Source organism: Pongo abelii, chromosome 4, assembly GCF_028885655.2.
Source record: "Pongo abelii isolate AG06213 chromosome 4, NHGRI_mPonAbe1-v2.0_pri, whole genome shotgun sequence".
Lineage (NCBI taxonomy): Eukaryota > Metazoa > Chordata > Mammalia > Primates > Hominidae > Pongo > Pongo abelii.
The window spans coordinates 38,749,231-38,761,421 of record NC_071989.2 but is presented as its reverse complement, the minus strand read 5'-3'; the positions used below and the strand labels follow the sequence as shown (position 1 = coordinate 38,761,421).

Here is a 12,191-nt window from a genome sequence, read left to right as displayed (position 1 = left end):
TACCAAATCCTAAAATAACCAGCATTTAAAATATACTCCAAATTTTTGGTATGTGGTTTTAATAAAGTGACTGAATATTTGGCCTTAGATTTAAAACAGTTTTCAGAATAAATATGTCAATGTTTGTTTACTTATCTAATTGTTAAACTCTCATATAAACACTCATTAATCCTCTTAATGTTACCTAAAATATCATTGAAGGATGTTATCCTTATCTTTGGGGAAGGTATGAAATTTTCTAAGTTTTGGTTGATAAACTAAGGAGTATTTTTTTTTAATTCAGGTTTGTGGAAAAAAAAATTTTTACAGAATTTTTAAACAAGTAGTTTTTTTAAAAAAGAACTTTTACCTAAAGTGAAAGATAGTTTGGATAAATATGACAGAGGAAATACCAGTTTCTATATGTGTATGGTTAAACATGATTACAGAAATATGAATTTCTACAATAAGCAGTGTCAGACTGCAGAATTTTCATTTATCACTTTTTTTTTTTTTTTTTTTTTTGAGACGGAGTATCGCTCTGTCGCCCAGGCCAGAGTCCAGTGGCACAATCTGGGTTCAGTGCAACCTCCACCTCCCAGGTTCAAGCGGTTCTCCTGCCTCAGCCTCCCGAGTAGCTGAGACTTCAGGCACCCTCCACCACATCCAGCTAATTTTTGTATTTTTAGCGGAGACGGGGTTTCACCATGTTGGCCAGGCTGGTCTCAAACTCCTGACCTCAGGTGATTTGCCCAGCTTGGCCTCCCAGAGTGCTGGGATTACAGATGTGAGCCACCGCACCTGGGCTCATTTATCACTTGGAAGGTCTCGTCTTTAAAAAAAAAAAAATTTTTTTTAATTTTTCTAGTCCTGCCTTTAAAGCCAGGGAGAACAGTTTTGATAAAGAGGAAAACAACAAAAGAACTGCAGTCAGTTCGAATATTCTGAGATGCAGAATTTTACCAAGAGTTTTCTAAATAACAGTACTTATAATGTACTTTAGAACTCTGAAACATGTAACATGACTTACTGATTTTCAATATGATTTGGTATTTCTTTTCAAATCGCAATATATTGATGATAGATGATAATACTTTTAACCTATAGATTTCTCTGACTTAACATATTAGACACAGGTTTCTTTGACAGATTTGGTAGCCTCTGAAATAGGATTAAGGGAAAGCGATAACTGAAGTTGCTATAGGGAGTTTCCAAATGAGCTAAGAATCGTTTTTCAGTATATTTTAATCTGTCAATTCTAATGTAATATGAACTCTGACAAGACATGCTACAGAGAGAATAATTCCTGCATTATTCAAAAGTAAAATGTAAATAGTAAATTATTTCATTCTTTAGGAAATTGTGGAAAACATTGACATTTATAAAATACTATGTTTTCAGGGAAAATATATGTAATCATAAGTACCTACATTTTTTTTCTGTTAGATCCACCAGATACTCCTCAACAACTGAATTGTGAGACACATGATTTAAAAGAAATTATATGTAGTTGGAATCCAGGAAGGGCGACAGCATTGGTGGGCCCACGTGCTACAAGCTACACTTTAGTTGAAAGGTAATGATAACTGGGAAAGGATGTCAGATGGCAAGGAGTACGTTGGAGGTACATGTTAAATGACGTAGGGAACTGCACTAGATCATTTATGTTACAAACAAGATGTAAAACCAAATATGCTGTATAAAATTACACTTATAAGTACTGCAGTTCAGCCACATGTACACTCAATTTCATGTCTCCTCTTTTAAGAAGCTTAGAATGAAGAACACTTGAACAGAGACTGTTTACTACCCAGAGGATAGTAAACTTATGGCTGATTATTTTCTTCTATTTTCTGTATCATATACATTTTCTTCTCTGAGTATGTAATATGCCTCTAATTAGAAATTTTAACTTTTTATACAAATTATTACAAATTTGCCTATTTTTTCCTACAATATTTATCTCTTGCCATTTTGAAATTATTTTTCTTTTAATTAACAGTTTTTCAGGAAAATATGTTAGACTTAAAAGAGCTGAAGCACCTACAAATGAAAGCTATCAATTATTATTTCAAATGCTTCCAAATCAAGAAATATATAATTTTACTTTGAATGCTCACAATCCTCTGGGTCGATCACAATCAACAATTTTAGTTAATATAACTGAAAAAGGTAAGCTGTACATAAACTAATGTCTTAAAAATAACTTTAGAAGTGGTGAAATGCTTTGATTAATGAAAAATGCTTATAGGGATTACTTTTTGCTGATTATTTTCTTTATAGTTACTTAATATTAATTTCATAAGTTTTATTTATAAAAATTTTAAATGTATAATTTCAAGTTTTACTATTTTATTGAATTTAAATACTTGAATTAGTAATTTACAAATAAACTGTAAGTAGTTCTTTCTGATAATTTTTGATTTCTGAAATATCTTCTGCCCAATTTTTAAAAACTTTTATTTTGAAGTAACTGTTGACTCACTGGTAGTTGCAATAATAAGAGCCTTGTGAACCCGTCCCCTGGCTATCCCCAGTGGTGTCATCTTATATAATTCTAGTACAATATCAGAACCAGGGAATTGACGGTCTTAAAACACTGTTAACTGGACTAGTGACCTTGGTCAGTTTTTATGTGCATTCATTTGTACTCGTGTGTGTGTAGTTCTATGCAATTTATATGTATAGATTCAGGTAACCACCACCACGTGCAAGATACAGAACTGCCCTGTCAGTACAAAGGAACTTGCTCATGTTGCCCTTCCAGCATCCCCCGTACATACAGTCACATCCCTATGCCTTGACAACAACGAATCTATTCTTCATCTCTGTTGTTCTATCATTTTGAGATTGTTACATAAGTGAAATCATACAGTATGCAGGTTGGCATTTTTTTTTTTAAGGATGTCCTGGAGAGCCGTCCACATTGTTGTATGTATTAATAGTTCGTCCCTTTTATTACTGACAATTTCTGCATTTTTACCAATCGTATTAATACATAGCTGCAAATAAAAATAAAATGTGGTTGATCTTTTGGTATTCATTCCCATGGTCCATGTGCATTAATACTCCATGTCAGGCTCACAGCACACTGAGCAACGGCCTAGACCTTCTCTTAGAGATTCAGGCAGGGGAGAAAGGGCCTAAACCAAGGGCGTGTATCATACAGTCTCACAACTGATTAGTAGATGATCCTGTTGCCTTATTTGTAAGCATAAGTCACTTTTATCAGTTATTCTTTCCTGTCATCTTTGTGATTTCTGGATTTTTCCTAGCGTCACCATGGCTACATTTTATTCTTGCATGGTAGTATTTGTATGTATTTGTCTGGCCTCTGCCATTTCAGCCTTATTTCCCATGTGATTCTTTCCCGCCACTCAGTTGGGCATACACACTATCACCAGTGTAATATGCAGTTTGCCTCGCTGTACATTCATTATTGCCATCTCTGCCTGAAACGCTTTTCTGCACTTTTTTTTTTTTGGCCAATTTTTGTCTAATTCTTCCTGCATAGCTCATCTTAAGTTCCATCTTCACTGTAAGACTTACCCTACCATGCTTACATTTATGTAGTGGTTAATATCTGTATCATTCATTTAGAACTTAGCATTTATATTCTTATTAATTATCTTTCTTTCGTTTTTTTTTTTTTTTTTTTGGTCATTCCCCAAGTAAATTAGAAGTTCCTTAAAGGTAGATACTGTGATCTTACTACCTTTGAGTATTCCTGATGCTAATTTAAGAGCTTTGAGCATGATTGATTGTTTAAAAATGTTGGCAAGATGTCAGTAGTAGAAATTAGGTTTGTCGATTCCACAGATACTGGGTAGGATGTTGTTGGTCAGCACTAATGATGCCTCCTTGTTTTTTATGTTTTCTTCTCATTTGTCATATTAGAAGATAGTTTTCCCCTTTAAATAAGTGTTTAATCTTTAAAAATTATATTTGCAGTTTATCCTCATACTCCTACTTCATTCAAAGTGAAGGACATTAATTCAACAGCTGTTAAACTTTCTTGGCATTTACCAGGCAACTTTGCAAAGATTAATTTTTTATGTCAAATTGAAATTAAGAAATCTAATTCAGTACAAGAACAGGTAAGATTCTCCTGAAGACTTCCTTTGTGATTATTTTGGATAAAACAGTTCTCAAAAAGAATTAAGCAAATTGATATGCCTAAGCTCTCAGATTATTTATTATAGGGATTTACTAAGAACCAAGAAAGACATTAGTATCCATGTAATAACAGCATTGTATCATTTGAAAAACAATTGTAAATTTGGCTTTTACTCGTCAGAATGTTCCCAGATGCAGTATAGTACCTGGCACATAGCTGGTGCTCAGTAAATTTGTGAATGAATGAGTAGTTTTTGCTGTAACCTTTAGCATCATTAATGGATGAATTGGCAGCAGACAGCAGAAGTGATTTTTTAAAACTGTGAAGTGTGGCAGTGGGAACAAGCTGTAATTGGTACTTATAAGTCACAACATGACTTGTTAATACATTTTAAATATTTAGGTTGACTTTTATATTATACTATCTTGTAATTTGTGGTAAGTCTAAAATAAATGAGGTGTACTTAACTATTCATTTGGAAATTTACTGATGTCTAGAAAATCAGTCACAACTGTAAAATATAACCTGAAAAGCTTCTTTGTAATGTTTTGGGGAGTTCGGAGGCTTTTGTGAGACAGGCAGATCTTCAAATTTGTTTAGAATTGTTTCATTTTAACTATATTTACTTGGTTTAAGGAAGTATTTGTTGAATATTTGCTACATGTTTAGCATCATACTAGAAGTTCTAAGTGTCGTATTAACAAAGATGCACAAAAAGTAATGCCTGCCTTCAAGAAACTTCCAAATATCATCCAAATAATACATTTATTCCTCACAGTCATCTCAAATTATAAATCATGTTAAGGTTTATTGCATCACCATTAGCCCTTTGACTGATTATCAGAAATTCTTTAGATAATTTAATTGACCATTATTACTTAGAGCCAGTATTTGGATTAAAAAGAAAACCCAATTTTTTATTACTATTATAGGGCATAATTTCATTGGCTTGGCAGGTATATAAGAATTAAAATATTACAGTGGATAAACTGCTTTGGGTGTTATATATACAAACTCATTGACATGCCATCGGTTTGTGTTACAAATGTGAAGGCTTTCTTACCAAAAAAAAGTGTATGTATGTGTGTATATATATATATATGTATTCACACACACAATATATACATATATACATATTTGTTTTCCAATAGCGGAATGTCACAATCAAAGGAGTAGAAAACTCAAGTTATCTTGTTGCTCTGGACAAGTTAAATCCATACACTCTGTATACTTTTCGGATTCGTTGTTCTACTGAAACTTTCTGGAAATGGAGCAAATGGAGCAATAAAAAACAACACTTAACCACAGAAGCCAGTAAGTTAACTAAGTGATGTATGGCTAATAATTACTCTGTGTCCTGAAGTTTTACAACTTCTTTAAAAAGATGTTGGCCGGGTGCAGTGGGTCATGCCTGTAATCCCAGCACTTTGGGAGGCCGAGGTGGGTGGATCATCTGAGGTTGGGAGTTCAAGACCAGCCTGACCAATATGGAGAAACCCCATCTCTGCTAAAAATACAAAATTAGCTGGGCGTGGTGGTGTATGCCTGTAACCCCAGCTACTCGGGAGGCTGAGGCAGGAGTGAATCGCTTGAACCTGGGAGGTGGAAGTTGCAGTGAGCCAAGATTGCGCCATTCCACTCCAGCCTGGGCAACAAGAGCAAAACTCCGTCTCAAAATAAAAAAAAAAAAAATGTTACCAGAGTCCTTAAAAGTGGGGGAATGTTTAGATAAATTATGTAATACCTGCTAATAAAATATCGCAGATATTTTAAATGATAGTTTTTGAAGTTTTGTCATAGTGTAGAAAAATGATTGGCATAAATTATGTGAAAGGACAGGGCTTCTCTATAATATGATTGCCACCATATTACAGTAATGCATAGAATGATTTTTCTCCCATTCTTTTCTCTTCTACTTGGAATTTTAATTATGTTTTTAACTCATTGGCCTTTTTTAAAAAAAAAGATTGCTAAAAAAGAGAATTTGTTAGTTTTTATTTGTGACCTAGACCTGAGAAATGATGTGGCTAAAAGATCTTGAACTTCAGTTTCTGTAGTATACCTAGGTCAAGATAGGTACAAAATCAGGTAACTGGTTTTCTAAATACGATAATTTCCAAAGACAGAATGATATTCTATCCTCGAATAACCAGATGTCAGGTGTAAAAAAAAACAAAAACAAAAACAAAACAAAACAAAAAACTTACAAATAGGTTTAGTTTTTTATTTTTTTGAGAGAGTCTCACTCTGTCGCCCAGGCTGGAGTGCAATGGCGCAATCTCGGCTCACTGCAACGTCCACCTTTCGGGTTCAAGCAATTCTCCTGCCTCAGCCTCCCGAGTAGCTGGGATTACAGGGGCCCGCCACCATGCCCGGCTAATTTTTGTATTTTTAGTAGAGATGGGGTTTCACCGTGTTGGTCAGGCTGGTCTCGAACTCCTGACTTTGTGATGTGCCTGCCTCGGCCTCCCAAAGTACTGGGATTACAGGTGTGAGCCACTGTGCCCGGCCGAAATAGGTTTAATTTTTAGGAATCATTTAACAAAAGATAGCAAGAGCTTTATTTATATTATGCAGTGTAGGAGATGTAATACTTCCTCCAAAAAATTAAGAAATAGCAAAACAAATAAATGATAGATGTTAATCTAGATTTTTGCCTCTCCACATGAAGAGATGTGAAGAATAGAGATGAGGGCGTTTTGCGACATGTGTAAGAATTACTTGTATCATCAAAAGTGAAAGCTATGCATGAGTAGAGAGAGGGAGGATATGAGTTATCTATTGCTGTGCAACAAATTACCCTAAAATTCAGTGGCTTAACACAGCAGATGATTATTATCTTCCCATTTCTATGGGTCAAAAATCCAGGAGCAGCTTAGCTGAGTATCTCTGACTTGGAGTCTTTCATGAGGCTGCAGTCAGGAATGTGGGCGGGGACTGCAGGCTTGATTGGGGCTAGAGGATCCACTTTCAAGATGGTTCACTCATGTGGCTAAAGGCAGGAGGCCTCAGTTCCTCACCTTGTGGGCCTCTCTCTAGGCCTGCTTAAGTGTGCTTATGACATGGCAGCCAGTTCCTCCCAGAGCCGGTGACTGAACAGTATCTTTTATGCTCTAAAATCAGAAGTAACATACCATTATGTCTACTGTACACTGTTGGTCACACAGGCCAACCCTGATGCAATGTGGGAGGGCACCACACACATGGGGATTATTGGTCATTTTGGAGACTAGCCACTATAGGAGTTTTTGCCTTCAGTTAATGAGCTGTTATCTCCAAGAGGAAACATCTTATTTGCACCTCATTAAGATGAAGGCATCAATTTACTCAACAAATATTTACTGAGTATGCATTACAGGTTGAACATACGTAATCTGAAAACCTGAAATGCTCCGAGATCCAAAACTTTTTGAGCACCACCAGGATGCCACAAATGGAAAATTCCACACTTAAGTACTTAACACAAGTTTGTTTCATGCACAGAATTATTTAAAATATTGTATGAAATTACCTTCAGACTGTGTGTATAAGGTGTATGTGAAACATAAATGAATTTTATGGGTTCTTGGATCCCATCCTCCAAGATATTTCATTATGTATATGCAAATATTCTACAATTAGAAAAAATCCAAAATCTGAAACACTTTTGCTCCCAAGCATTTCGGATAAGGGATACTCGACCTGTATGTGTCTGGAATTGTTCTAGTTAGCAGGGATATAGCAGCAGATAAAACAGAGATCTCGGCCTACAGAGTTTGTAGGATCCAGGACTAGAAACAAATTTATATATATACACATCTATATGTATGTATGTACACACACACACACAAAGACACAGACACATCAGTTTATCAGGTGGTGACAAATGCCACAGAGGAGAGGAAGTGATGGGAATAAAGGCTGAGGGATAAGGGGGGCTGAAGGGAATGGCAGTTTTAAATATGGTAGTTGGAAAAGACCTCACTAGTAAGGTAGTACTCAAGCTGAGATACAAAGATGAGGATGCCATATTGTTTTATCTAGGAGAAGAGAGTTGTAGACAGAGGAAGAGAGGACACAGAAGATGCAGAGAGCCTGAGGCAGGTGTGTCTTTGGCATATCTGAGGGACAGCCAGGAAGCCAGTGTGTGGCCAAGTAAGGAGGGAGTAAGAGGATGTGAGGCAGAGGGGAACCCAGGGAACCAGTACAGCTGGCCTGCAGGTAGATTTTCACCTATTCGAAGGGGCCGTGTGTTTTTGCAAAAGTTGTTGAGAGCTTAGATTTTCCGTTGCTTCGCTTTCTAAGTGGAAGCCACTGAACTGCTTCACATTTTGTTGAGAATTCCAAATATCCTAGAAAAAAAATGCCAGGCACCATATACATATAGTATGTGTCTTCAGATATTAACTTTAAAATCTCCTTTTTAGTTCCTTCAAAGGGGCCTGATACTTGGAGAGAGTGGAGTTCTGATGGAAAAAATTTAATAATCTATTGGAAGGTAAATATCTAATTTTTCTGTGAACATTTGCATTACTTTGCTTAACCACTTAACTTACACATAGTACTTGGGTTATGAAGGAGCTGAAACTTCCCAGACTGGCTTTTGTTGCAATATTGGTGAGACTCTAACCTGGTTCCTAAACCCCCTAAATTCCTCGTCACTCCTAACTCCCCACAGTCATTTGAGGATCTCCTGTGTCAGATCTGAGCCTTCTCGAGTTTGATCTTATAAGGCCTGTAAAGGACCTGAAGATTTCATTAATTCCATCTCCCTCACTTCAGTCGAAATCTATAGGTTAGAATCCTAAGTGTTTGTTATATTTTTCTTCTGTTAATAGGAAAGTAAATTTTTATATATTTCATGTGTAATTTATTTCCCTTCAATAAATTGCATTATAACATGCCAGTTATAAAGTTTTGTATGATTTTGTAAAATATTTAGATGAAATGTGAATTGCATATTTTACTAATTTTTCCGTGCTGGAACATTTTTTGTTGCTATATTTTTAAGTATTTTATGACTATCAAAAACATGAACAATTGTTTTCTATATTAGATTTTACACAAGCAGTCATAATAGGATTCCTTTAAATAGTGAATTTTGTTATGGCAAGGAAAACATAATTTTATTTAAAAAAACTTTTGACATCGATACAACTTTGAGTAAAATGAAGTGTACGTGCAGGTTCAATGTGACTTCCATTGCTTTGAGATTGTATTTGCCTGTTAAATCCACTCTTGATTAGAAAATCCCGTGGCTACTCTCAGTTGCCTGTCAGATTTCATGATAATATAGCAACGATTATACAATTTACTTCAATATAGGAAAGTTTGGAATATTGTTCAAACTAGACGAAGACTTAAGACTAAAACCATTGAAATGACTTAGATTCTAACTTCATTACCTATGCTGATGGTGCCGCCATTTGCCAAGTCAGAGTGTGTTCAGGTAGAAAATTGTGTTGTTTTGGTCATAGTGAGTTTTCAAAAGGTATGCCACTGGGATATCATAAGTAGAGTTCAGTAAGCGGTTTGATATATGTAAGGCTCTGGAGCTCAGGGGAGAGGTTGGCACTGAAAACAGCTTTGAGTAGCATGTAAATGGGATCACTTGGAGATGCAAGGTGAAAAGTGGGCCAGGGATGGAGCCCAGGTGACAGCAGCATGCATAGAACCAGCAGAGGAGGAGGAACGGGCAGAGGAGGAACCAGCAGAGGAGATGGGGAAGGTTTAGAGGGACAGAAACAACAAGGAAAATAGAGAAGCTGGGGGAGGAGGACATTTCAAACAGTCTGTGGTCTGGAGTATCCCAGGAAGCCCATAAGTCTCAGGACTAAAGCCTGCCCCTTAGAGCAGGCCATTTGGAGCATCACAGAGACCTCTGCTGGAGCGGAGTGTTTTAGCAGTATTAACATCATCCTCAGTCTCAACCAGAGAGCCGCATACATTGGTGTATAAATTAAGGCAGTTGTTGTGAAAAGCAGTTCAGTATAAATGAAGAGGTTTGAATGTTCATTTCTTTTTATACAGTAAGTTCACTTTTAGAAATTCATATTAAAAATTTCTATGAAAAAGAAAAAAGTGGCACAAAAAAGTTCACCAAAATATTTGTTTTAGTATTGTGAAAAATTAGGGACAACTTAAATTTCATTTATTTAAGGGATATTCAAGTACACTGGTAAACATGCTACCTGAGACATAAAACCATGAAAATGTATATAGCTGTATTATGGACAAGCATATATTAGTGTATATTATGGAAAAGTAAAAAGTAAAATGGTGTAATATGATTAAAACAATGTTAATAAAAAATCTATACCTAGAAAAACAACTTGAAAGAAATATTAAAATGAAAGAATACTTAAGAGGTGGGAATATGGGAGATTTTTACTTGTTTCAACTTCTATATATTTTCCAAATTTTCTGTAGTGGGCATGTAATACTTTAAAATGAGAAAACAAATGTTTAGAAAAAAACCCATGATGCTATTTTTTAAAATGTTTTGTTTGTTACTAAGTAGAGCAGTGCTTCTGGATAGTTTTAAAAGTTTTGCTCCTGAAAAATGTGGAGATAAATGTTGTTTTTTATTCACTTAATTTTTAAATTTTTGTGTACTCTTATCGCTTATAGCAAGTATAGTTTTTCTTCAGTGTCTCTTTCCTGATTTACCCTGCTCCCAGTGGGTTTTAAATCTGTGTTTCACACTGTTGAGAGATTCATTTTTGTTGTTGTTGTTGAGACGGAGTCTCGCTCTTTCAGCCAGTCTGGAGTGCAGTGGCACGATCACAACTCACTGCAACCTCCACCTCCCAGGTTGAAGTGATTCTCCTGCCTCAGCCTCCTGAGGCGCCACCATGCCTGCCTAAGTTTTATATTTTTAGTAGAGACAGGGTTTCATCATGTTTGTCAGGCTGGTCTCGAACTCCTGACCTCATGATCCACCTGCCTCGGCCTCCCAAAGTGCTGGGATTATTGGCGCACTTGGCCAGCTTCATCTTTTCTGATATTACCTTGTAACTAGTTGTTTTTTGTTTTCGAGTTGGAGTCTCGCTGTGTTGCCCAGACTGGAGTACAGTGGCATGATCTTGGCTCACTGCAGCCTTCACCTCCTGGGTTCAAGTGATTGTCCTGCCTCAGCCTCCCAAGTAGCTGGGATTACAGGCGCTCACCACCACACCTGGTTAATTTTCGTATTTTTTGGGAGAGACAGGGTTTCACCGTGTTGGCCAGGCTGGTCTCGAACTCCTGACTTCAAGTGATCCACCTGCCTCGGCCTCTCTAAGTGCTGGAATTATAAGCGTGAGTCACCACGCCTGGCCAACCTTGTTATTGTTAATATAGCGTCCAGTTTAAACCCAATTACCTTGCCTAGTCACAGTCACGTTTTGCAGGTTTTTATAACAATTTGTCTGTTTTTCATAGCCTTTACCCATTAATGAAGCTAATGGAAAAATACTTTCCTACAATGTATCATGTTCATCAGATGAGGAAACACAGTCCCTTTCTGAAATCCCTGATCCTCAGCACAAAGCAGAGATACGACTTGATAAGAGTGACTACATCATCAGCGTGGTGGCTAAAAATTCTGTGGGCTCATCACCACCTTCCAAAATAGCGAGCATGGAAATTCCAAATGGTGAGTGTTTGAGATGATTTAGTATATAAGAACGGGAAACTAAAGTGAAAAATGTCTGATGTTACTTGCTCTTTTGTCATGTCAGCATTCTTCTCGTATACCTTGTTGCTGCTGACATAGAAGGCAGAATGAGCAGATTGATGTCTACAGTTCATTGAGAAAGAAGTCATTAGTATTGACTTGGAGCATGTGCACTGATGGATACAATCATTACTGTACTCAGTAACTATAGTGGATAATATTGGAGAGGTACAGTGGTGGATAGTACTTTTAGGAAGAAATATTTTAACAGTTTATTCAAATGACATTCAGACACTTCTCCAAGACACTTCCCCAAGACTAGGAAAGTTTATTTTAGGTCAGCTAGGCTGTTTTGCAAATTGTTGGGCAGGAGAAAAAAACGCTTGTTTTAATTAGCACCTTTTTTGATAAGAAATTCCTTATTAATAGAAATTCTTTATTGATTAAAATAAGTCTTCT

General features: G+C 36.3%; 1 protein-coding gene across 6 annotated transcripts in view; it reads left to right on the top strand.

The window, feature by feature from the left end:
- Positions 1-12,191, top strand: part of LIFR (LIF receptor subunit alpha) — an 83,306-nt gene that overhangs the window by 50,053 nt on the left and 21,062 nt on the right. For all 6 annotated transcript variants that reach the window (XM_054555500.2, XM_002815509.5, XM_009240659.4 and 3 more), the window contains 6 exons: positions 1,426-1,555; positions 1,982-2,151; positions 3,931-4,076; positions 5,248-5,410; positions 8,503-8,573; positions 11,498-11,711. In XM_054555500.2, coding sequence (XP_054411475.1) covers positions 1,426-1,555; positions 1,982-2,151; positions 3,931-4,076; positions 5,248-5,410; positions 8,503-8,573; positions 11,498-11,711 — 894 coding nt within the window. The remainder of the gene's footprint in view (positions 1-1,425; positions 1,556-1,981; positions 2,152-3,930; positions 4,077-5,247; positions 5,411-8,502; positions 8,574-11,497; positions 11,712-12,191) is intronic.